At 43.3% G+C, this 27,165-nt stretch overlaps 1 protein-coding gene across 1 annotated transcript; it reads left to right on the top strand.

Annotated features, from left to right (window-relative positions):
- Positions 1-209: 209 nt before the first annotated feature.
- Positions 210-25,212, top strand: LOC134657557 (putative aminopeptidase W07G4.4). Its single transcript, XM_063513134.1, has 12 exons — positions 210-407; positions 5,095-5,269; positions 6,897-6,985; positions 7,399-7,543; positions 7,948-8,072; positions 10,629-10,819; positions 14,613-14,677; positions 15,697-15,801; positions 19,265-19,444; positions 21,849-21,970; positions 22,641-22,812; positions 25,054-25,212. The coding sequence occupies exons 2-12, from the start codon at positions 5,102-5,104 to the stop codon at positions 25,210-25,212; spliced, it is 1,521 nt and encodes a 506-aa protein (XP_063369204.1). The 5' UTR covers positions 210-407; positions 5,095-5,101.
- Positions 25,213-27,165: the final 1,953 nt, after the last annotated feature.

Raw genomic sequence — 27,165 nt, 5'->3', positions numbered from 1 at the left:
TTAGTTAGACTACAAAATATTCGAAATACCACAAGTTTCTTATCGTATCGTATCGTATCTGTGGCTTCAAGCCGATGACGTTGACATATTGACAGTGACATTTGAGCAGCTGAGTTTATTGAACTCTGCAAACACGGTAAGTTTAGCCGCTAGTTTATGTTAATTAATTTCATTTTACTTATACAATTATACTAAAAAAATAGTTTCCAATTATTCCTTAACCTGTATTGCATTTATTTACTAAAATGTAGTACTCAATTCAACGTTAAAACATGATTAATTTCGCACATGAAGTTGTTGTTTTTGTGTATCGCAAATAATTCTATTCAGTGTACGTATGCATTGGTAGGCGTTACTTGAATTTTGCTCAGTTATTCGCCGTTCGACCGCCGCATAGTTCGGTCCATGTAAGTGTATAAAAAACAGTTTTATCTTGTAAAAATACTTTCTTATATAATTTGTTGTTATCTTGGTAAGCCTTATCAGATATCGTGTTTGCTGATTTATTGAGTCAAGTTAGAATGGCATTGCAACTAAATGCCTAAACAGTCTTCTACACCTATAAGTACGAGAAAAAAAAAACAGAATAGGTATTTACATATTTTTTCCTTATTGAAGTTACTTGAGCTTACTCTAAGTAATTTGCTATTTATTACCTTGTTATTCTGTATTTGTTCAATGGAGCATTGTTGTTTATTAATATATAACTTATAAGTATAAATTTTCAAAGATAAGTATTCATATAAAAATCGCCTGAGACCGGTTATCATAATAAATAAATAAATAAAACGTTTCTTCATTCACAAATCTTGCTTACAACCAGTAACATACAGGGTGGAAAGCTAAGTCGGGCCCTGGAGGGAAACTACCTTAAATACTTAAGCTCATTTTACCTAAAGGAGACATTCCTTTATTTTTAAAAAGAAACATAACTGCATTCAAAGTATTTTTATTTTTTTCTTCAATTTGGCTTGTCTAAAAAAATCTTGAGTACTAAATATTAGATTTTATGGATATTTTGTACGACAGACGAGTGTAAGACCTAATGTTTCTTGGAGAAATGTTATCATTAACATTAATTGTATCGACTAGTAGAATAAAATTACGAGATTTTATTTTTTGGAATTTTTAGTCGGTTCGAGTCCCGGGCGAGGCAAGCGAGTTTTAGAAAATCTTTGAATGCAGTTTTGTTTCTTTTTAAAAATAAAGGAATGTCTCCTTTAAGTAAAATGAGCCAGCTTCAGGATTTAAGGTAGTTTCCCTCCAGGGCCCGACTTATCTTTCCACCCTGTAACTATATTCTTCTGCCAAACCACAGATTGGTTTGTTGGCAGACGAGGCTCCTTTACGTTTATGCAAGCTAGGATAGACTGTGTGCTTGTTTGCCACTCCCATTGTGTAAAAAAAAGATAATCCGTAGTTAATGTATTTACCAATACCTATATTATTTGAATGTCAAAACGAAATTAGTTAAACAGACCAAATCTTATGCACATTTACATACTTAATGATGTATGAAGGCAGTCTATGATTTGAAGCGCTGGTGGCCTAGCGGTAAGAGCGTGCAACTTGCAATCCGGAGGTCGCGGGTTCAAACCCCGGCTCGTACCAATGAGTTTTTCGGAACTTATGTACGAAATATCATTTGATATTTACCAGTCGCTTTTCGGTGAAGGAAAACATCGTGAGGAAACCGGACTAATCCCAATAAGGCCTAGTTTACCCTCTGGGTTGGAAGGTCAGATGGCAGTCGCTTTCGTAAAAACTAGTGCCTACGCCAATTCCTGGGATTAGTTGCCAAGCGGACCCCAGGCTCCCATGAGCCGTGGCCAAAATGCCGGGACAACGCGAGGAAGAAGAAGAAGGCAGTCTATGATTTGTGACTAACCCTGTTAGGTATCAAAAATTGAAGAAGATATTATTATTATAGTTGGTCAAACCAATTTGTCAGTCAGTAAGAACCAGGAAAACTATACGCATCCTTTTCTTTTGGATGCTAGTACTAGTGTAAGACAAAGATAGTATGATTCTCTCTATCTATGTTTGAAATAAACAGTCCTTTGACAAGCTATATGAAATAAACACTTAAGCAGGAGTAGCCAAACTATGGCCCAACGGCCACTCTGGCCCACAGTTTAATCTGGTTCACCTCATTCTCTTATAAAGCAGAAAAAGTAGGCCCAAAACATAATCTATTTCTATTATTTAATGCGTAGTTCAATACAATCACTCTTGCGCTAATATAAGATAATGAAGACCAATTATTGCTTTTTAAATATTTGTATGAAAACAACATTTAATAAATTCTAATTGCAAAACGAACTATTTATGAGAATTTTCATGTTCATAGTTTAAGTCAGGGCTCTCCGAACCCCGGCCCGCGAAGCGTTCCAATCCGGCCCGCCGACAGGCTCCAGATGTTCAGCCCTAACAGCAGCAACCAGATTCACCCCCCCCCCCCCCCCCCCTCGGCGCCCCCTGGTTGGAGACCCCTGGTTTAAGTTATCAGTCATAGATACAAACAGCTCATTTATCAAAGGCAATGTTATGTTTTGTTCAGAGATGTGAAAAATACTTTATAAAAAGTATTTAAATACAAAATACAAATACTTCCTTGATATACTATTTCAAATGCAAAATACAAAATAGTTTTTGAATTTGTATTTAAAATACAAAATACAAAATAGGTATTTTCAAAATACTTTTTAAAAATACAAATACTTTGCGATAAAAGGTACTCTGAATAGTGAATACCTAGTCTGAATTAAAAAGTATTACTCAGAATATCCGAATTGAAATGACTCTCTTCATTCTTTGAAAACAGTGTGTCAATCAGTCCTTTATCTAAAGTGCAAATTTCTAGTTGTTTGCTCATATTAACCGGAAGGATGGATGGATGATGGTTTATAACGGACAAATTTTAAAAGCATTAATTTAGATTTGTAATGTTTTACAGCTAGTATAATGCCTCTCGTTAGTGTGATGAAAACGTCTCGTTTGTGCAGAAAAATTTCATCAGGGCAGAAAAGTTTGTTCTCCTCTCGTACCTTGAAACCCTCGCAACACTCAAGATTCCCCTTTTTTAACCACTCGCTACGCTTGTGGTCATGTGAGACGTTACTAAACAGATTCAACAGTATGAGAGAGTTGCTAGGATTGTAACATCAGAAGAGATTGTAACTCCTACCTACGTTACCTACTATAAAGTATTTTGTATTTTGAAAATAGAAAATAGGTCCCAAAAACTATTTCAAATAAAATACAAAATAGTTTTCTTCAAAAGGTATTTAAATACAAAATACAAAATAGGTATTTTGCATTTAGTATTTGCATTTTAAATACAAGTATTTCAAATAAGTCACATCTCTGGTTTTGTTCTCTCATTACATTAGGTACGTACAGACACAGACAGAACATTCATCAATTTCAGATAAAGATAAATACACAATATATCATATTTATTGCTTGGAAACAGCCCTCATTGTGTTATTTTTATGACTGTGACTGCAACTGTTTATCACATGTACTTTCGTTCAATTCATATCTTTATTTGCGGCGTTTGGCGTTGAAACTTAAGGGCCATGGGGGCCAAGTGCGCGTCGGCTGTATAAAGATTTTTCGGCGCGCCTAATAGAGGCCTCTGACTACCAGAGGCTGGTCACTATTTCGCACAGCGTATATGTAGGTATCGCGATACAACGGGAAATAGGACCAGCGGGGCCAGCCTTCTGGGCGCCTTGCCCGTTGACGGCGATTTGGGCCATTTTTATACCTATAGCTTAGTTACAAAAATTGGTCCTTATCATCATCTACGTAATCATGGGTGTTGCTTGCCCGCTCAATAACAATTCCCAAGAATTACCGTAGGCACTAGTTTTTACCAAAGCAACTATCTGACCTTCTAACTCAGATGGGAAACAAGGCCTTATTTCCTTCACAGAAAAGCGACAGATCAATTAATGTACAAGTTCCGAAAACTTTCGCCCCTTGCCACTAGCTTTTAAATCGCTAAACTGAAGGTGTAGGTATATGTACTTACATACCGGTTCCCGGTTATAGCATTCCAAGGTGAAACCTTAATATGGCTGGATCACATAAAAGCTAACGCAAAGTAATCTAAAACTGGAACCACAGCTAAAACCATATAAGAAATTCTAAAGAACTTTGTAATTCGAACTGAAATCATTTAAGAGTAAGTAATTGTAATCCGGCTAAATGCAATTACAACTGAAATCATTTAAGGAGAAGTAACGTATACTGGCACGTTGTAATCAAAACGGAAACCATTTAAGGGGCAGTGTGTTCGCGATGCGCCCGTACAAATGTTCAGGCCGTTGCAGTATAAAATACTTACTGTCCGTGAGCAGAAAACAGTTTAACATTGGATCCGACAACGGTAATAGGTAAACACACGAGTGTAAAAAGTTAAAAACTAAACTCAAGAACAATGAAAACTTGTAGTTTTCTATGAAAAAATTTAAGTGGCCCATTATTATTGCTTTTAAATGTGTGTTAAAGACAATTGTTGTTTTTTTAGCTATTAGCCAAAAAAATTATAAGCATGTCATCAAGTCATCACCACCTCCCTAACTTTGTGCCTACTTCACTAAAATCTAGCACGAGTTTTTGTGAAAGTTAAACCCAGTGTAGAAGAATTTATTATAAGATTTACTCCGGTATACTCACGATGGTCTCCTTTACTGGGGAACTACAGAGGGCCTACCGCGAACCACGGTCGAAGTGTTACCTCCCTGTCACACTTACGTACGAATTTACAAGTGCGACAGAGAGGCAACACGTCGAACGTGGTTCGCGGTAGGCGCTCTGGTATCAATGCAGACATTCGAAATAGAAATAATCATTGGTACGATCGATCCAGAGTTTAGAGCCTTCGCTTCCGATCCGACCAACGAATAAGGGCTGATTTAGACGGCGCGCGAACTCGTATACGATTTTAGATATATTGCGGACCGTTGAGGTTACGTCAATTCAGACGACCGATCAAATGACGCAGTGTAATGAAACTCCCATGCGAGTTCTCGCACCGTCTAAATGAGCCCTAATGATTACCTAATTGTATAAACTTTTTTGCAGTTCAAAAATGGGCACAGAGCAGAAAGTGCACAATGTGACAGTATCTCTCATCGGGGAGATCAACAGCAGCAACCATGATGCGTTAGTAGTGGTCACCGTGCCCGGGACACCTCCTCCTCAAGCTTTAGAGGACTTCATAGCGGCGGCCGTACAGACGGACAAGGGTCTAGAGAAGGTATGTACTTAGTACTTACTGTACTTTAACAACTAGTTTTAGTACCTATTTACTGTGCAATGTGCAACACAATATGCGTGTGAAATGAATAACGTAACCATCGCTTTCGGTTGGAAACGGCCGGACATAAAAAGCCGTGGCTACGGTCGCCCTGTACACTCTTGGCAACATGAGCTACGAGTGGTCGGATTGAGCTGGAGCATAGAGAAATAAGTAAGACAAGAGTGCTCACTCCATACATCAGTTCAGACTATTAATTTCAATGTCTACATCTAGCATCGAGTAGCGGAACTATCAGTACTGCTACTTGACAATAGATGTAGCACCGACCGGAAAGTCTTATCTCAACAGCATAAGACTTTCCGGTCGGTGCTACATCTATTGACAAGCAGCAGTACTGATAGTTCCGCTACTCGATGCAAGATGCTAATAGTCTTTTTGGTACTAAAACTGATGTATGGAGTGAGCACTCTATGTATTTTTTTTCTCTATGGCTGGAGCGAGGCCGGTAGGGTCGCTGAGGATAGGAAGGCGTGGCGCGAGCTTGTGAAGGCCCTTTGCAACTCTGGGGTGCCATAGTACAACAACAACAACAACACAGTGTGTATTAATCTACAGCAGGCGACGAGATAAGAAATGTAATGTATGTATAGCCTGTCCGATTTCTAAGATCAAGTACGCGTGTTATGGTGATAAACGGACAGACTATACTTAGATACTCGTACATACATGGCACACAAAGAATAAGAGGGCATCTCGCTCGTTTCTTCCCAGAGCGTGCAGTATGTGGCATGAGTTACCTCCTGAGGTATTTCCTTTGCACTACGACATGGGGTTTTCCAAGAAGCTCGTATGCAGGGTTGTCAACAGTCGTCAACGCATAAGTGGCTCCTGTTATGTTGCTTATGTTCATAGTCGACGGTGACCGCTTCCCATCAGGTAGCTCGTCGGCTCATTTGCTAATTATCACATTAAAAAAAATTATTGATTACATTGTGTCATTCATTACGTTGGCCATACTTTAAATAAAAGTAGGCATCTAATTTAAATTATGCCTACTGCTTACTCGTGATCAACTGATTTGACAAGCTGAGTTATGGGACTATTATATGTATTATATCATCTTCCATAAATGATGATTGAAGTTTCTAGACTGTAATGTATTGATGTGACCTTGTACTTTCAGTGTTAATGACAGTTTTAATGGCCATGACTTATCGTGCATTGTTCACTTCAGCATTGACGCGAAACAAAATATGACATGGACCTGTTAGATCTTATTATTAGATAATGATATAACCTTGATAATTATTATTAGCAATAACTTTATTATTAGTAAAATTTAAAGTTTTTATCAGCAGCAGTCTTACTAAGGACTAGGTTACCTACAGCCTCAATCCCTCTAGTGCAGCCATACTCAATCTTTTTTTATGAGGGCCACAAAGATGGTTTTGCCCTGCCCTGCAGGTGAAGCCCTGTGCCGTAAATTTGCTTCTGATAGCACGGTTGTTATCTATAACATACCAGGGTCATTTAAAAAAGTCCGGCAGGTCGCATGTTGAGTATGGCTACTCTAGTGCACGATATAATCAGAACAATATTTAGTTTTATTTAATATTTTGTTTAGAAACCGGGCGTGCTGCACTGCGCTCGCGTGTCCGGCAACCGACTCGTTCTCTCGCCCACTGGACCCCTCACACCGTACGATGATGTTAGGTAACACACATGTTCAAACAAGGAAAATACACGGTCTTACTGGTGACTGTAGTTCCTCTCCTTTGTGTGACTATCAAGTACTTCTCGACACCTTTGTAATGAGCCTAAACTTAACATGTTTATGTTTTTCCATCGACAAGCTCCTTTGGCCACCATCCGTCTGCGTCATCAGATTATATCCGTGTTAGGTTAGATTGGATTGTCATCTAGATACGCAAATCAATCATAATTATTGCCTCTAACTACTCAAAGGTTAACTGGAAGAGATCCCTTTGAGGGATAGTCCTTTGACGTACGTTTATATGTGTTTTTGTACAATGAAGAGTTTTTACTACTACTACATACTACTAAAGGGGTAAAAATCTGCCTCAAATGAAATTAACTTGGTAGTGTAATAGCGCCTAATTTCCCAGGTCTGTGTATGAGGCAGCCTTAGCCGGCGTGCGGCGCGCGGCTGAAGCCGGTGCGCGGCGGCCCGTGGTAGCGCTACCGGCGGCCCCCGCATGGCCCAGGGCTCCACTTGTGGCCCTGCTCGGAGCCCTGGAGGCGCTCTATGTGGTAATTAGCTTGCCTTGTTTTGTTGCCAAAGAAAGTTATGGCGCCGCACGAAACCTTTTATCTCTAGTAGTACCTACTTTGAAAATAGGTATGTTATGTACCTATACTTAATCTCTAGCTATTTTATACTAAAATTATGGCTCTGGGATACCTTGCATAATGATATCCAATTGAAAATAAGTGATAATTAGTCATGTTTTCGTGATCTCATTCTACCGTGCCAACTTCAACCTATGTATTAATATTTTGCTTAAACTCTGCATTTGCCAATATAATCTCGTTTTTTTTTTCATGGGATTATTAACTCTTGATTAAAACGTGTAAAATTCAATATTAAAACTGCAATTTTGCGTTAGCCCGCTCTGAAGTGGAACACACTATAAATAAATGACGTTTTTCTCCAGCCCATTCAAATCCGCGAGACGTTTCCGTCGCAGGCGCACTCGATCACGTCGCTCGGTGTGTACGGCGAGGGTGTTGCCAACATTGACAACGTGATACGTGACGCTTGCGCGCTAGAAGTTGCCAGGTACGAAACGTTTCCTTCACTGATAGCACTCATCAAGTCGATCGGGGTCTACAGCGAGGGTGTTGCCAACATTGACAACGTAATACGTGACGCTTGCGCGCTAGAAGTTGCCAGGTACGAAACGTTTCCTTCACTGATAGCACTCATCAAGTCGATCGGGGTCTACAGCGAGGGTGTTGCCAACATTGACAACGTAATACGTGACGCTTGCGCGCTAGAAGTTGCCAGGTACGAAACGTTTCCTTCACTGATAGCACTCATCAAGTCGCTCGGGGTCTACAGCGAGGGTGTTGCCAACATTGACAACGTAATACGTGACGCTTGCGCGCTAGAAGTTGCCAGGTACGAAACGTTTCCTTCACTGATAGCACTCATCAAGTCGCTCGGGGTCTACAGCGAGGGTGTTGCCAACATTGACAACGTAATACGTGACGCTTGCGCGCTAGAAGTTGCCAGGTACGAAACGTTTCCTTCACTGATAGCACTCATCAAGTCGCTCGGGGTCTACAGCGAGGGTGTTGCCAACATTGACAACGTAATACGTGACGCTTGCGCGCTAGAAGTTGCCAGGTACGAAACGTTTCCTTCACTGATAGCACTCGATCAAGTCGCTCGGTGTGTACGGCGAGGGTGTTGCCAACATTGACAACGTGATACGTGACGCTTGCACGCTAGAAGTTGCCAGGTACGAAACGTTTCCTTCACTGATAGCACTCGATCAAGTCGCTCGGAGTGTGCGGCGAGGGTGTTGCCAACATTAACTACGTGATACGTGACGCTTGCGCGCTAGAAGTTGCCAGGTACGAAACGTTTCCTTCACTAATAGCACTCGATCAAGTCGCTCGGTGTGTACGCAGAGATGGGCATCATTCGAATAAACTTTTATCGGAATAATCATTCGAATAAACAAAAATTCACGACTTTTTTATTCGCGGACTATTCATTCGCGAATAATTCATCATTCGAACACTTTTCAAATGACGATACTAAAGATACCTGACTCATGCAAGCCATATTTTATTAATTTGAAAATATTAACTGTGCCATGTTTATATATTTTTGAAATTGCTATGTATGTCAAATTAAATATTAATAAATTTCCTGCTTATAATAGTGCGCGGCAGGGACACAAAATTTCATATCAGCAATCAAAAACAGCCTTGCGTGCAAAAAGTGTTTATGGCATGGCACCCAAATTGTATAATAAGCTGCCCAAATTAATAAGAGAATCCGAAATGCCTTTATTTAAGAAATATTTGTTGGACTTTTTGGTACAAAATGCTTTTTACTCATTGAAAGAATTTTTAGACTATATGCCACAGGTTTTATAGTATAATGTAGTATTTAAATATCGTGTATTACTTTTGCATGCTGCATGGTAGGTCATAAGAATCTAGTCATAGTTATAGGTAGTAGGGATTCAATATTTCTATGCCTATTCAGGCAGGATGTGCTGTTCAAAAATTGTTTCTTTTTTTACATCTTTATTGTACCACATTCAAGAAATAAATGATTATGATTATGATTATGACGAATGATTTATTCGTTATTTCATTCGAATAAATCCACGAGGAATATTTAAGTTTTTTGGCTTATTCCATTCAAATAAACAACCCGAATAATAGCACGTTTCATATGACTTGTTCTTTTACTGTATATTTGTTCAGAACTTCAGAAGTTAAAGATTGTTAAGGGTTAAAAGCTAAGCCCAGGTAGTATAATAAAAAAGGACTAGCGTGAACAATGAATTACTCACACACAAAGTTAGTAACTTTCTGGCCTGACCTAGAAAGAGATAGCTGTATAATAAAAGAGTGAGAACACCAAATTTTCTTAGCAGTTGTTTGCTTCAGAGCTAATCTCACAACGCATTTATATTTACAGTTACTATTTAGGTAGTTGCATTGCACATTACAGTTGCCAATCTTTCTAAACCGTGAAAAGTTAATAAGGTATTCGAATAAACAAATTATTCGTGGATAAATTATTCTATGAATAATTTATTCAAATAAGAATAATCATCCGACATTTTTATTCGTTATTCGCGATAAATTTTGTTATTCTTATTCGTTATTCGTCATTCGAATAAATTTTGCCCATCTCTGTGTGTACGGCGAGGGTGTTGCCAACATTAACCACGTGACACGTGATGCCTACGCTTTAGAGGCTGCCAGGTATGACAATTACACAATACACATGTGACACACAACACATGCTTATATTTTACACCAAAATATTGCTTAAAACAAAAATCCTTAAATTCTTATTTATACTAATAAAAAAAATCCATGTTTTTATTTGTTCGCTAAGCGTTGAAAATGATAAAATTACAATGATTATGCCTAACTGCCGAAGACTTTGATGTGGAATAAAATACCTATAATCAGTGTATAATCTATACTTGGTCAACCAGATCTTGACAGTAGAAAAAGGCGGCAAATTTGAAAAATGTGGGCGCGAAGGGATATCGTCCCATAGAAAATTCGAATTTCGCGCCTTTTTTTACTGACAAGATTTGGTTGACCAGCTATAACATTAAATACATTGTGTACACAGAGGCGTGTCCCGCGACATCGGCGGCGCGGACCCCGAGCGCATGACGCCGCTGCGCGTCGCCGAATACGTTCGCGGCGCGCTCGGCGCGAGCGTGCGCGTGCGCGTCCAGGACGACCCGCGCCAGCTCGCCGAGGACTACCCGCTGTTCGAGGCGGTCAACCGCGCGGCCAACCACGTCCCGAGGCACAGAGGTACATTGCGGCTAAATTGTCTCTACCTAAGTGTAAGGCCTGAGTGGACGCTCGAGTTGGGCGTGCAGCGGGGCGGGACGTGCGGCGTGCATGTTAAGAGCCAACAGGAGTGGTCATTTCTCCATACAAACGTACTCGACTGTTTTCTCCGTGGGTTTTGAAGCTATATCAATGATTTTTTCAACACAGATTAATATTGTCAATATTTGTGTCGGACCGTTTTGCTTTTTTTGATATTTTTGTTTTTTAAGGCGCTAGAGCCCTTCAAAAATGGCCAAAATGGCCTAATTGACTATGCCGCAATGAGAGGCGTGCTATTTAAAACTGACATCAATTAGTCAAAAAAGCAAAACGGTCCGACACAGATAATGTCATAATCATTTAGATTTCCAAATTTGGTTACGATTGGTTAAGTTTTGGAGGAGGAAACAGTCGAGTACGAAACCTCGATTTTTGATATTTTTACGCAGGATTTTTCGCCTTGTCCTTATCGCACTAGTTTTAGGAGCCGCTTCCGTTAGCGAGACGGGTATATTTACCTAAAATATTTAAATCTTAGCTCCTGTTGGCTCTTAAGATGAAACAGGAGCTGATATTTAAATATTTTAGGTAAATATACCTGTCTCGCTAACGGAAGAGGCTCCTAAAACTAGTGCGATAAGGACAAGGCGAAAAATCCTGCGTAAAAATCTCAAAAATCGAGGTTTCGTACGCGACTGTTTCCTCCTCCAAAACTTAACCAATCGTAACCAAATTTGGAAATCTAAATGACTATGGAATTATCTGTGTCGGACCGTTTTGCTTTTTTGGCTAATTGATATCAGTTTTGAATTCCACGCCTCTTATTGCGGCATAGTCAATTAGGCCATTTTGGCCATTTATGAAGGACTCTAGGGCCTTAAAAAACAAAAATATCAAAAAAAGCAAAACGGTCCGACACAGATATTGACAATATTAATCTGTGTTGAAAAAATCATTGCTCTAGCTTTAAAACCCACGGAGGAAACAGTCGAGTACGTTTGTATGGAGAAATGACCACTCCTGTTGGCTCTTAAACAAATGCAAGCGTATAGGAGCGGCCTTAGTGCACGCTGCTCACATCACTTGTGAGCCCGACGCTACGCTGCACGCCCCACCGAACGCTCCGCTCCGAGCGTCCACTCAGGCCTTACCACAGACAAGACATCCTCTAGACTGAGCATAGTAACGCTACCCCCTCTGCCACAAATATACGGTAGTTTTACTCCATCTTCGAATCAAAGTGTCAGAATCCCGTGCCGTGATTGGTCCGTGTCTTTGAACGGACCAATCACGGCACGGGACTCGCTCACCTCGCCCCCCGCACCCCAGTATTTTTGGCAGCATCGGTTTCATGAAATAATTGCTCTAAACTCAGTCTAGAGGATTCCTAGTCTATGAGCCTTACACTAATTGTTACTAAATTTTGAAGCCATGTAGGACACAAAAATGACAATGGGCTACATTTTTCCATACATTTCAGAACCCAAAAACATCCCACTAAATCACTAAATCCGCCTTGGGTGCGAAGCATACGGCCGTAGCTTTTTAATTTTCGAACGGATGAAAAATGTTGCCGCTTTTAAACAGTTCAATCCGTTTATGCTAATTAGGCTCACTTGCCTGGCTCACCATCCCACTACCCTGGAGTTAAGCGGTTAAACCGTTTACCTAGTGTCAAATTGTACTGGTAACCATGAAAACTCCAGGTTTATCCGGTTAACCCCGGGTTAATGGAATGGTGCAAGTGGGCCGTATTTATTTACAATATTAATAATGTTGTTATTATTAATGATGTGCTTACGAGAATTATATTAGCAATTTACAAGCTAAACTTAAGGTTAACCCTCGCTCTTTCTGGCAACATATCGGTAGTCTGAAAGGCAAAGGAGGTTTCGAGGCCCGCGTCACCTACGAGGGGAATGAATGCCAGGGGAGGGATGCAGCTCAGGCTTTTGCGGATTTTTTCTCGTCTGTCTTTTTGCCAAATGAACCTCATTTGGACTATCGGAATGTTATTCATGAGGATCGCAGTTGCAATGCTCATTATGTCCATATTGCCCGGATTTCCCCGCTGGATGTGGAAGTCTCATTGAAGCATCTAAAGCCTCGGAGCTCCCCTGGGCCGGACAATCTCCCGGCATATATATTAAAAGGTTGCAAGGATTTGCTTATTGCCCCTCTGGTGCACATATTTAATTTAGCCTTAGATACCGGGGAGTACCCAAGGCAATGGAAAGTCACGCGAGTAAGGCCGATTCCGAAAGTAAATAATTCAACTTGTGTCGAGGATTATCGACCTATAGCCATCCTGTCGTCGATAGCCAAGCTGTTTGAATCTATCATAAATAGACTCTCAACACGGTTTTAGGGCTCGGCGATCAGTCGAAACAAATTTGTTAACCCTGGCTGATACCATTTCAGATCATTTAGATAAAGGCATACAGGTAGACGTGCTGTATTTTGACTTTAAAAAGGCCTTCGACCGAGTAGATAACGACGTGTTACTGAACAAGCTGTGCAAAATCGGATTCTCCCCCCAGCTGCTTCGTTTTTTCGCTAGCTATTTGTCTGACAGGCTTCAGTACGTGCAGCACGGATGCTTTGTATCCAAAACCTTTCAGACTATGTCCGGTGTCAGCCAGGGTTCCATTCTGGGGCCATTGCTGTTTGGAATCATGATCGATGACTTACCATCTGTTCTTAGATCTGCTGGATGCTTGCTGTACGCCGATGACCTCAAAATTATTTACGGTATCCAGGACATATCAGACTGTTTATCTCTCCAAGAAGACGTAGACAGAGTTCACCGGTGGAGTATCAAAAATAGGTTGACTTTTAATACAACAAAGTGTGCGGTCATGACATTTAGTAGAGCTCGCAATCCACTTTTCTACGAGTACATCCTGGATTCGGAGACTATATCCCGGGCTAATTCCGTTCGGGATCTAGGCGTTATCCTTGACTCCCACCTCAACTTTCATGACCACATGTTGTCATTGGCGCGTGACTGCTACAAGAGGTTAGGGTTTGTAGTCAGGAATTCTAGGGATTTTCATGACACTGGTACTATAAAGCTCCTGTACAGTGCCCTAGTAAGAAGCAAACTCGAGTCCGCCTCCGTTGTTTGGAATCCATATGAGGCATCTTATGTCTTGCTTCTGGAGAGAGTGCAAAAGGTATTCTTACGGTTCCTCTATAAAAAAATGTATGGGTACTATCCGTTCCTATACCCAACCAAATTTTTGCTAGGAATACTGGGTTTCAACTCTCTGGAGGTAAGACGTAATTTTGGACTTCTCACTACTGCTTGCGGTATCCTGCGCGGAGAGTCGGACTGTACTGAGCTGGCGGGGCAACTAGTACGTCTGTACGTTCCCTCACGGACCAGAATCGAGTTCAGACCTCGTGACCGTTGTCTCCTGGCAGTCCCGTCTTCGCGTACTGTAGCACGTAGGAATTCCCCTGGTTCTTTGCTCCTTTTGAATGCGCTCCTTGCATCAGCGTCTCAGTGTGATTTGTTTGCAGGCAGACAGGTGGTTGTGCGTGATGAATGTTTGAGGTTTTGTGAGAAGATGGATGCACGTCCTTCTACAGTTTAAAATGGTACATTATCGTGTGTTAATATTGTGTAATTTGTGATTAATTGTATACTGTTTTCTTCTTCTTATAATATTCTGTGTAAGTTAGCAGTGGTTTGGTATTTATACTGTTATGCTGTATAACTTGTTTTGAAAAAAAATAAAAAAATAAAAATAAAATAAAATTATTTCAGGTTGCGTAATCTTCTTGGAGTACGAACCGGAGAGCTTCGAGGAGACCGTGATGTTGGTCGGCAAGGTATGACATATGTGACGTTCCACGGAAAAAGGTACCTAATGGTACTTGGCGCTTACGTTGCATAGCACCGCAATTGTATTGGAGCGGCGTTAATAATAGCGTAGGCGCCAACCGCCATAAGGTACCTTTACCCGTGGGACGTCACATATATAGCGAATTCAAAAATAAATAAACTGGTTCTCCGTAAAGTATTATCATTATATATATTTATTAAACACACACACAGGTGGTCGTTCGTCAACCGTGTTCGTATAAACATAATATAATTCAAAATTCAAATTTAAAATATATTTATTTTAGGAAATACAATATCAATAAAAGCAGTACAGTGATCCCCACACTAAGCACAGCCTGTATTGTGGGAATCTTAGAGAAATACCGAATAATAAATTTGCCACTAAATATCAAAGCAATTACATTTTAGGTAAATAAGAAAATGTTATCTATTATCCTAACTAAAGTCTCAGTAAGTTTCAAGGTGTAAGTAATGTGTAAGTTTATGTGAATGTACTATACCATATAAAGATCGCCGTAGAGGTTAGCCTAAGGAGTTAGTGCAGTGGTTGTCAGACCAGAGGGTCACGAAGTTAGAGGAGGGGTTTTCAAACTACACAGTGTTGTGTTTAAACAGAGGGCTACGGGCAGGTCTCTGCTTCCTATTCATTGGCAGGATTAACAGGCTCGCCAGATTCGACCCACGGGCCATAGTTTAGAGACCCCCTGTCAACATAAAATGTGTACCTAATGTACGTATAGCCTCTAGCCGCCCCCTCTCCAAAACTTGCCAAGACAAATTCAATTTGGACATGTTGACGACATTAAAATTCATAATAGAATAAAATGGTAGGTCTCTGAGGGGCGCGAGCCGGCTAGAAAATAGGTCTGTTCGGAGCTAACCACTAATTGACAGTTGCACCAACCGCGCTTAACTATGAAACTTTCCATACATAAAAATTTTGCGAACTCTTCAACGATACGAACAGTTTGGTGCAACCGACCCTAAATATTTTGATATACAGGGCGTGACCTACGACACCGGGGGCTGCGACATCAAGGCGGGGGGTGTGATGGCCGGCATGTCGCGCGACAAGTGCGGCGCGGCCGCCGTAGCTGGCTTCCTCAAGGTCAGTATACAGGGTGATACCGTGACCTACGACACGGGGGGCTGCGACATCAAGGCGGGGGGTGTGATGGCCGGCATGTCGCGCGACAAGTGCGGCGCGGCCGCCGTAGCTGGCTTCCTCAAGGTCAGTATACAGGGTGATACCGTGACCTACGACACGGGGGGCTGCGACATCAAGGCGGGGGGTGTGATGGCCGGCATGTCGCGCGACAAGTGCGGCGCGGCCGCCGTAGCTGGCTTCCTCAAGGTCAGTATACAGGGTGATACCGTGACCTACGACACGGGGGGCTGCGACATCAAGGCGGGGGGTGTGATGGCCGGCATGTCGCGCGACAAGTGCGGCGCGGCCGCCGTAGCTGGCTTCCTCAAGGTCAGTATACAGGGTGATACCGTGACCTACGACACGGGGGGCTGCGACATCAAGGCGGGGGGTGTGATGGCCGGCATGTCGCGCGACAAGTGCGGCGCGGCCGCCGTAGCTGGCTTCCTCAAGGTCAGTATACAGGGTGATACCGTGACCTACGACACGGGGGGCTGCGACATCAAGGCGGGGGGTGTGATGGCCGGCATGTCGCGCGACAAGTGCGGCGCGGCCGCCGTAGCTGGCTTCCTCAAGGTCAGTATACAGGGTGATACCGTGACCTACGACACGGGGGGCTGCGACATCAAGGCGGGGGGTGTGATGGCCGGCATGTCGCGCGACAAGTGCGGCGCGGCCGCCGTAGCTGGCTTCCTCAAGGTCAGTATACAGGGTGATACCGTGACCTACGACACGGGGGGCTGCGACATCAAGGCGGGGGGTGTGATGGCCGGCATGTCGCGCGACAAGTGCGGCGCGGCCGCCGTAGCTGGCTTCCTCAAGGTCAGTATACAGGGTGATACCGTGACCTACGACACGGGGGGCTGCGACATCAAGGCGGGGGGTGTGATGGCCGGCATGTCGCGCGACAAGTGCGGCGCGGCCGCCGTAGCTGGCTTCCTCAAGGTCAGTATACAGGGTGATACCGTGACCTACGACACGGGGGGCTGCGACATCAAGGCGGGGGGTGTGATGGCCGGCATGTCGCGCGACAAGTGCGGCGCGGCCGCCGTAGCTGGCTTCCTCAAGGTCAGTATACAGGGTGATACCGTGACCTACGACACGGGGGGCTGCGACATCAAGGCGGGGGGTGTGATGGCCGGCATGTCGCGCGACAAGTGCGGCGCGGCCGCCGTAGCTGGCTTCCTCAAGGTCAGTATACAGGGTGATACCGTGACCTACGACACGGGGGGCTGCGACATCAAGGCGGGGGGTGTGATGGCCGGCATGTCGCGCGACAAGTGCGGCGCGGCCGCCGTAGCTGGCTTCCTCAAGGTCAGTATACAGGGTGATACCGTGACCTACGACACGGGGGGCTGCGACATCAAGGCGGGGGGTGTGATGGCCGGCATGTCGCGCGACAAGTGCGGCGCGGCCGCCGTAGCTGGCTTCCTCAAGGTCAGTATACAGGGTGATACCGTGACCTACGACACGGGGGGCTGCGACATCAAGGCGGGGGGTGTGATGGCCGGCATGTCGCGCGACAAGTGCGGCGCGGCCGCCGTAGCTGGCTTCCTCAAGGTCAGTATACAGGGTGATACCGTGACCTACGACACGGGGGGCTGCGACATCAAGGCGGGGGGTGTGATGGCCGGCATGTCGCGCGACAAGTGCGGCGCGGCCGCCGTAGCTGGCTTCCTCAAGGTCAGTATACAGGGTGATACCGTGACCTACGACACGGGGGGCTGCGACATCAAGGCGGGGGGTGTGATGGCCGGCATGTCGCGCGACAAGTGCGGCGCGGCCGCCGTAGCTGGCTTCCTCAAGGTCAGTATACAGGGTGATACCGTGACCTACGACACGGGGGGCTGCGACATCAAGGCGGGGGGTGTGATGGCCGGCATGTCGCGCGACAAGTGCGGCGCGGCCGCCGTAGCTGGCTTCCTCAAGGTCAGTATACAGGGTGATACCGTGACCTACGACACGGGGGGCTGCGACATCAAGGCGGGGGGTGTGATGGCCGGCATGTCGCGCGACAAGTGCGGCGCGGCCGCCGTAGCTGGCTTCCTCAAGGTCAGTATACAGGGTGATACCGTGACCTACGACACGGGGGGCTGCGACATCAAGGCGGGGGGTGTGATGGCCGGCATGTCGCGCGACAAGTGCGGCGCGGCCGCCGTAGCTGGCTTCCTCAAGGTCAGTATACAGGGTGATACCGTGACCTACGACACGGGGGGCTGCGACATCAAGGCGGGGGGTGTGATGGCCGGCATGTCGCGCGACAAGTGCGGCGCGGCCGCCGTAGCTGGCTTCCTCAAGGTCAGTATACAGGGTGATACCGTGACCTACGACACGGGGGGCTGCGACATCAAGGCGGGGGGTGTGATGTAGCTGGCTTCCTCAAGGTAACTAACATACTCCTTCGGTCTCGTGATTTATTTATACTTATTAGTCACTTTTGCTACCCTAAATCTCATCTCCACAATATTATAGTTCAACGAAATGACGTAGCAATTAATATCTGACAGGGTATGCGTTCAAACCTTCTCACAATTTTACATTGCGTGTCCCGGTCTGTGGTAATGGTAATATCGACTTTATGGTGATATCGAGAAGGTAGAAAATGGGCGTTTTCTAAAATAAATATTGAAAACCCGATTCTCACGGATCCTGGTGTTTTTGGGTTCTTTCAACTCAGAATCACTAGCATATTCAATCCTGATGATAAAAAAATGTCCCAAAAATTTGTATGAAAATTGTACATTCCACTACGTCACGTCCATACAAGTGAAAAATTTTCTCATAATAAAACGTGACGTAATGGAATGTACATTTTGGGACATCTTTTTTTTAATGGAAGGGTGGAGAGTGCTGTCGATTCTGAGTAGAATGAGCCCAAGAATGTCCAGATTTGAAAGAATCAGGTTTTCGATATTTATTTTAGAAAAAAGCGGCCAAGTGCGAGTCGGACTCGCCCATGAAAGGTTCCGTATTTAGGCGATTCATGACGTATAAAAAAAAACTACTTACTAGATCTCGTTCAAACTAATTTTCGGTGGAAGTTTACATGGTAATGTACATCATATATTTTTTTTTAGTTTTATCATTCTCTTATTTTAGAAGTTACAGGGAGAAAAAAATGATATTAGAAACCTCAATATCATTTTTGAAGACCTATCCATAGATACCCCACACGTATGGGTTTGATGAAAAACTATTTTTGTGTGAAAATCTTAATGCGGTTTACAGAATACATCTACTTACCAAGTTTCAACAGTATAGTTCTTATAGTTTCGGAGAAAAGTGGCTGTGACATACGGACGGACAGACAGACGGACAGACAGACAGACAGACATGACGAATCTATAAGGGTTCCGTTTTTTGCCATTTGGCTACGGAACCCTAAAAAGCCCAAATACATGTAATAATTTCGTTTTGATTGTAGGCTTGCGAACTCCTGAAACCCAGGCTGCGCGTGTCAGCGGCGCTGTGCATGGTGCGCAACTCGGTGGGCTCGGAGGCCTACGTGGCGGACGAGCTCATCCGCTGCCGGCGCGGCCTCGCCGTGCGCGTCGGCAACACCGACGCCGAGGGCCGGATGGTCATGGCCGACGTGCTGGATGAGGTAACAACTAGAGATGCACCGGATATCCGGTTACTATCCGGTATCCGGCTATTTTAGTATCCGGCCGGATACCGGATAGTGACCTACTTCAACTTCAACATTTATTCAGCAAATAGGCCACAAGGGCACTTTTACACGTCAACATTGAATTTACATACAAGCAAAATAATAATAATAATACATCAACAATTATTAAATACAACTACAACTACCAAATCAAACTAACGTAATACAATTACTTAGAGATGTATAAGGTCTCTTAATGTCGAATTACATAAAAAAAACTATAATAATAATATTAAAATAAAAACAAAACAGATACATGGAAAAAAAATTTAAACTTATTTAGAGGTGTAAATGTCTCTAAGTGTCAGAACTAAAAAATAACATAGTTTGTCAAATTATCCTTAGAGATGTATAGGGTCTCCAAGAGTCAGAATCCTGTATGATTAACACATTACGAGAAAAAAAAACATACAAGAACCGAATGAGGCGTCTCACTGCAATTAAATTAAAAAACAAAGTTACTAAATATATTCGTGTTAGCTTAAACAGAATCCGGCCGGATACCGGATAGTAAAATTAACACATTTTGGGGTAAAAAATGGAATCTAAAAAACAGTCACGGTCATAATGCTAACGACACAGTAGATAGAAATGAATAGGTACGTAACCAATGTCACACAATACACTTATTTGTTTACACAAAAATACGCGCGCGCACTTGTAACTATAAACGAACTTACTACGTAATGACATGATAAAACTCGTTACGATCCTAGAAATGTGTCCGCCCGAACGTTCACTACGAAACAGGTCGAAACCTGCACGACGCGCACCTGCAAAACTCAAAATATAGGTATAGTACCGCCGGCCGAATATCCGGCGGCCGGATACCGGATATTCGGCCAGTATCTAGGCCGGATATCCGGTATCCGGCCAAACAACTATCCGTTGCATCTCTAGTAACAACACACAGAAACAGAGGGGCTACCGCGAAAATAGCCGTGCGGTGGCCGGATTTAGAATAGCGCCAACCCTCACATAGGATAAGGGTGTCGTACGAGGCGACTAAGTCCACAAACGAAGCAAGAAGGTATTTCGTTACATGGGAGATAGTCGTCCTCTTAGCACTGGTTTGCAATCCATCTAGGAGAAGGATACTCCAAAATAAATCCCGGAATAGAGTTTCCGTAAGGCGCGAGTAGGGTCCAACCTGAAATAAGCGGCAGATTCCTGCAGCCGACCTGTCTCCACACGCATTGGCTCGCCTTTCCTTCTCTTTCTTTCTCTTTTATTCCAATGAAGGCGTAATTGAAGTGACAGAGAAAAATGCCTGCAATTTGCGAACTTCGATTTTCGCGATTATAGCCCAGGTGTTGAAGTGTAGGTACAGTCACGCTCCGTGATTGTTACGCCATTTAGGGTTCTAGCTAAATTGGACATTCCATAGCGTAAACATTCCGAAGAAAAGGGGACTTCTGAGATGGTTTGAATTGAAAACAAATAATCTATAGTCTGTCAAAGGACTGTCTCATTTCAAACATAGACAGACATATATTTGTCTTACACTAGGACTAGCACCAAAAAGAAAAGGATGAGTATTGTTTTTTAGGGTTCCGTACCCAAAGGGTAAAAACTGGACCCTATTACGAAGACTCCGCTGTCCGTCCGTCCGTCCGTCCGTCTGTCACCAGGCGCTGTAATCGCTGTATCTCGCGAACCGTGATAGCTAGACAGTTGAAATTTTCACAGATGATGTATTTCTGTTGCCGCTATAACAACAAATACTAAAAACAGAATAAAATAAAGATTTAAGTGGGGCTTCCATACAACAAACGTGATTTTTGACCGAAGTTAAGCAACGTCGGGCGGGGTCAGTACTTGGATGGGTGACCGTTTTTTTGCTTGTTTTGCTCTATTTTTTGTTGATGGTGCGGAACCCTCCGTGCGCGAGTTCGACTCGCACTTGGCCGGTTTTTTTATTCTTATTTACTGATAAATTGGTTTGACCAACTATATTGTATTAGGTATACAGGATTTTGACTCTTGGAGACCCTATACATCTCTAAGGATAATTTGATTAACTACTATATAATGTAATCTTTTAGTTATGATGACACTTAGAGACATTTACATCTCTAAATAATTTTAGATTATAGTTTAGTATCTTTGTGTTCTTTTTTTTTCAATACTATTGTTATAGCGTTTTTTTTTTTTGTAATTCGACATTTAGAGACTTTATACATCTCTATGTAATACTTTAGTTTGATTTTATATTTGCGGCTTAGAAAGTTGTATTTTATAATTGTAGATGTGTTTTTTTTGCTGTATGTAAATTCCATGTTGACGTGTAAAAGTGCCCTTGTGGCCTATTTGCTGAATAAATGTTGATGTTTGATAGATGCGCGAGCGTGCGGAGTCGGCGCGCAAGCCGCACTTGTATACGGTGGCCACGCTCACCGGGCACGCCGTGCGCGCCGTGGGGCCCGCCTACACCATCGTCATGGACAACCATGCCGCCAGGTAACTATAGTCTGTCAAGCCGGATATGTCAGTAGCAATGTAAAGCAAACTAAAGTATGGTATCCCTAGGAAACGAACAAAAAGCAGCAATGTACATCGAACATGGATGAAATGTAAACAAAACAGTTCCACAGATAAGATATAAATGACACGCGATTTTCGAATAATTCAAACGTAGTGTTGCTAACCCGCGATTTTTCAAATCTGCCGCCTTTTTCTACTGACAAGATTTGCTTGAACGAGTATAACTAACAAATTATGTACAAAAAAATTTAAAAAAAACATGTTTTGTTAAATACGTTCTTATTGTCTACCGGTAAGGTCTAAAATACTTCGAACAAGTGAATTTTTTAATGTCTCCGGTCTGTGTACGAGTATACATGACTTTTAAGCATGTAAACTTCTTTGTTATTTCTCGATTCAAGAATATGATTTAAGGTAACCCTTTGACCGCCAAAAATGTCAACTGATGCGCTCGGCTACAGCCTAACTTCAACCTTCGTGCATCCCGACAAGGTTCACGATGACACGATGTTAAAGATGTTTATAACGGTTATCAAACGAAAACTAATCGGCCTAATGTATTCGCATGTGGTAATAGGCTCTGTGTAATCTTGCATCACTAATTTTAACTTGAACGCAATCTAAAATAGGTGACCCTTTTGTTCAGAGCTAAAGGTCACGCGGAAGCGTTCCGGGCGTCGGGCGAGAGCGTCGCCGACATGGTGGAGGTGTCCACCGTGCGGCGCGAGGACCTGGCCTTCCACCGCGGGCTGTGCCCCGGCGACCACGTGCACCAGGCCAACAACCTGCCCTCCACGCAGACCAACCGCGGCCACCAGGTACTACAGGTCACGAGGAAGCGTCCCGAGCGTCGGGCGAGAGCGTCGCCGACATGGTGGAGGTGTCCACCGTGCGGCGCGAGGACCTGGCCTTCCACCGCGGGCTGTGCCCCGGCGACCACGTGCACCAGGCCAACAACCTGCCCTCCACGCAGACCAACCGCGGCCACCAGGTACTACAGGTCACGAGGAAGCGTCCCGAGCGTCGGGCGAGAGCGTCGCCGACATGGTGGAGGTGTCCACCGTGCGGCGCGAGGACCTGGCCTTCCACCGCGGGCTGTGCCCCGGCGACCACGTGCACCAGGCCAACAACCTGCCCTCCACGCAGACCAACCGCGGCCACCAGGTACTACAGGTCACGAGGAAGCGTCCCGAGCGTCGGGCGAGAGCGTCGCCGACATGGTGGAGGTGTCCACCGTGCGGCGCGAGGACCTGGCCTTCCACCGCGGGCTGTGCCCCGGCGACCACGTGCACCAGGCCAACAACCTGCCCTCCACGCAGACCAACCGCGGCCACCAGGTACTACAGGTCACGAGGAAGCGTCCCGAGCGTCGGGCGAGAGCGTCGCCGACATGGTGGAGGTGTCCACCGTGCGGCGCGAGGACCTGGCCTTCCACCGCGGGCTGTGCCCCGGCGACCACGTGCACCAGGCCAACAACCTGCCCTCCACGCAGACCAACCGCGGCCACCAGGTACTACAGGTCACGAGGAAGCGTCCCGAGCGTCGGGCGAGAGCGTCGCCGACATGGTGGAGGTGTCCACCGTGCGGCGCGAGGACCTGGCCTTCCACCGCGGGCTGTGCCCCGGCGACCACGTGCACCAGGCCAACAACCTGCCCTCCACGCAGACCAACCGCGGCCACCAGGTACTACAGGTCACGAGGAAGCGTCCCGAGCGTCGGGCGAGAGCGTCGCCGACATGGTGGAGGTGTCCACCGTGCGGCGCGAGTCTTATTACAAAAGGCATAAGGTCCACCGATGTACAGTTAACAGTGTGGGCGATGGGACGTGTGTAAATGAACAGTAATATTATATAATCGACTATCAATATTTAATACCCAATTTTTCTTATTTATGATGTCAGTTTTGTGTACTTAGTACTCATATTTACTGTATTTTGATGCAAATAAGGTATTCAATCCATAGATGTAGGATCCTATACGCGTATGCTATATGCGTGCATCCGTGAGGGACAAAACATACGCACTATATGATCGGTCGGATTTATTTGTTGCCCACCATAATCCATACTATATTAACGGTGGGGAATAAAAACAATGTGAGACTGTGACAAGGATAAACAATAATAGCGCTTTCGCTGCTACTCCTACTGAAAGATACATAAGACTATCTCGTTCGGTTATTTCCCCCCACCCCTCATATCCAGAAATAATATCCATTAGTAATTATATTACATCATACTTGCCAACGTTTACATGTTGTTGTTATGTGTGTTTTTTCAACAATTCAAGTTAGGTATTTGAGTTTTGCATGTTGTAAATTCTATTAATGTTAAAATAGGTTTAAGTTTAAATTGTATTAATGTTAGCTTCTGAGCAGCATAACTGTTATTATTCATTAGTGGAAACTGTGTGGCTTGTGAATGTGTTATCTGATTTACTATGTGTGTTGTTTTTGCCTGTTTGTTTCCCAAAGGTTTAAATAAATAAATAATAGATTCGTGTACTCAATCTCTTATTTTTAGGGTTCCGTAGCCAAATGGCAAAAAACGGAACCCTTATAGATTCGTCATGTCTGTCTGTCTGTCTGTCCGTCTGTCTGTCCGTCCGTATGTCACAGCCACTTTTCTCCGAAACTATAAGAACTATACTGTTGAAGCTTGGTAAGTAGATGTATTCTGTGAACCGCATTAAGATTTTCACACAAAAATAGAAAAAAAAAACAATAAATTTTTGGGGTTCCCCATACTTCGAACTGAAACTCAAAAAAAATTTTTTTCATCAAACCCATACGTGTGGGGTATCTATGGATAGGTCTTCAAAAATGATATTGAGGTTTCTAATATCATTTTTTTCTAAATTGAATAGTTTGCGCGAGAGACACTTCCAAAGTGGTAAAATGTGTCCCCCCCCCCCCCTGTAACTTCTAAAATAAGAGAATGATAAAACTAAAAAAAATATATGATGTACATTACCATGTAAACTTCCACCGAAAATTGGTTTGAACGAGATCTAGTTTATGATGCCAGTTTGGTCAGCCTTTAAAATGCCACATGTTCTAGGGTCCCGCCGGGTTCCTGCTGCTGGTGTCGGGGCTGGAGTCGGGGTCGGTGCCGTACTCGCACGTGGACGTGGCGGGCTCGGCCGGCTGCCTCCCCCTCCCCCCCACCGCCGCCCCCCTACTCGCCCTCGCCGCGCACTACAAGCTGATCAGCTGCTAGACAGTACTACTACTTGCTCAACTGGTCACTGAACTGCTAAACTGTGCCCTCAGACATCTTCAACTTCAACTTCAACATTTATTCAGCAAATAGGCCACAAGGGCACTTTTACACGTCAACATTGAATTTACATACAAGCAAAATAATAATAATAATACATCGACAATTATTAAATACAACTACAACTACCAAATCAAACTAACGTAATACAATTACTTAGAGATGTATAAGGTCTCTTAATGTCGAATTACATAAAAAAACTATAATAATAATATTAAAATAAAAACAAAACAGATACATGGAAAAAAAATCTAAACTTATTTAGAGGTGTAAATGTCTCTAAGTGTCAGAACTAAAAAATAACATAGTTTATCAAATTATCCTTAGAGATGTATAGGGTCTCCAAGAGTCAGAATCCTGTATGAATAACACATTACGAGACAAAAAAAAACATACGAGAACCGAATGAGGCGTCTCACTGCAATTAAATTAAAAAATAAAGTTACTAAATATATTCGTGTTAGCTTAAACAGCACCCGTTCATCGACTACAACCTGGGAAAAAAGGGTAGATATTAAAAAGTGCAGCACTGTAGTGTCGTACCGTTTTAGATTGATTTGAAAGGGACGACACTACAGTATTGCCACTTTATAATTTCTACTCTTTTTTGCCAGGCTATACATAAGCCGACTCGCTCATATGTATGCAAGCTCAACTGCTGAACCGGTCAACCCTGTTGTTTTTTTTTTTTTTTTTCATATAAGTGAGTCGTGTTGAGTTACTTTGCCTACGAAATTCACCGAGAAATCACGACAAACATTCATTGTGTATTTCATTTTGGCTGATCCAAATGTGTAGATGCTTTCTATCAGAGTGCAAATAATTTTTGCGATTTTGGGGTTGTTTCGAACACGAAACACTGGAATTAAAAGAACATCCCATATAAGTAATTTAATTTAGGGCGAGTGCAAAATTTGTCGTATCATAAGACACTTTTTTAAACAAAATTTCAAACGCCTTAACGCACCTCGTCCCTTAATTGCGCATTTACAAAATGATGTTTTACATTAAAAAAAAATAAAAAAATATTTAGTGGTTTTGGTATAAAAACATTTGTCCAGTGATTAGGTACACCTTGTATAAGATGTAAAAATTTTACACGTTGAACTAATGTATAATAAATCATAATATTGTTAAGAAGTACAATATATCATAATAATGTTCATGTATCTATAACTATTTTATCTTTTAATAAAATTATACATTTTAAATCGGCGCTTTATTTAATGAAATACCTTTTGAAAGACACGACAGGTTACGGGTCGTGGCCGTCGTGGGAGCCTGGGGTTCGCTTGGCTACTAAACCCCTTCGCGTAGGCACTAGTTTTTACGAAAGCGACTGCTATATGACCTTCCAATCCCGAGGCAAAACTAGGCCTTATTGGGATTAGCCCGGTTTCCTAACGATGTTTTCCTTCACCGAAAAGCTGGTTGTAAATATCAAATTATAATCCGTATATAATGTTCCGGAAAACTCATGTATCTCATATATGAACCGTGATATATAATTGACATTTTCACACATGATTTATTTATATTGCCGCTATAACAACAAATACTAAAAACAGAGTAAAATAACTATTTTTGCGTAATAATACGGAACCCTTCGTGCGCGAATCCGACTCGCACTTGACCCGTTTTTATACCAACCATAATTACAAATTTTATCAGTTCAATTAATCAGATTGTCCGACATGCATTTACCATACCATGTTATTGATTACGGGCAACTGTGGCGCTAGTGTTGCGCTTTTGTTCAACAAATGTAGTATGATAAGGAATTAGTTCAAAATTTCACCACAGTATTCTTGCAGTTGGTAAATCGTAGCGTCACAGGGGCCGGAGGAGCCATTTTGTAAGAATTGTAAATTGAATTGGATGTTGGGTTGCTTC

This window comes from Cydia amplana, chromosome 20 (genome assembly GCF_948474715.1).
Source record: "Cydia amplana chromosome 20, ilCydAmpl1.1, whole genome shotgun sequence".
NCBI classification, from domain to species: domain Eukaryota; kingdom Metazoa; phylum Arthropoda; class Insecta; order Lepidoptera; family Tortricidae; genus Cydia; species Cydia amplana.
Note: the sequence above shows the minus strand (reverse complement) of the source record. Positions and strands in the feature narration are given on the sequence as shown.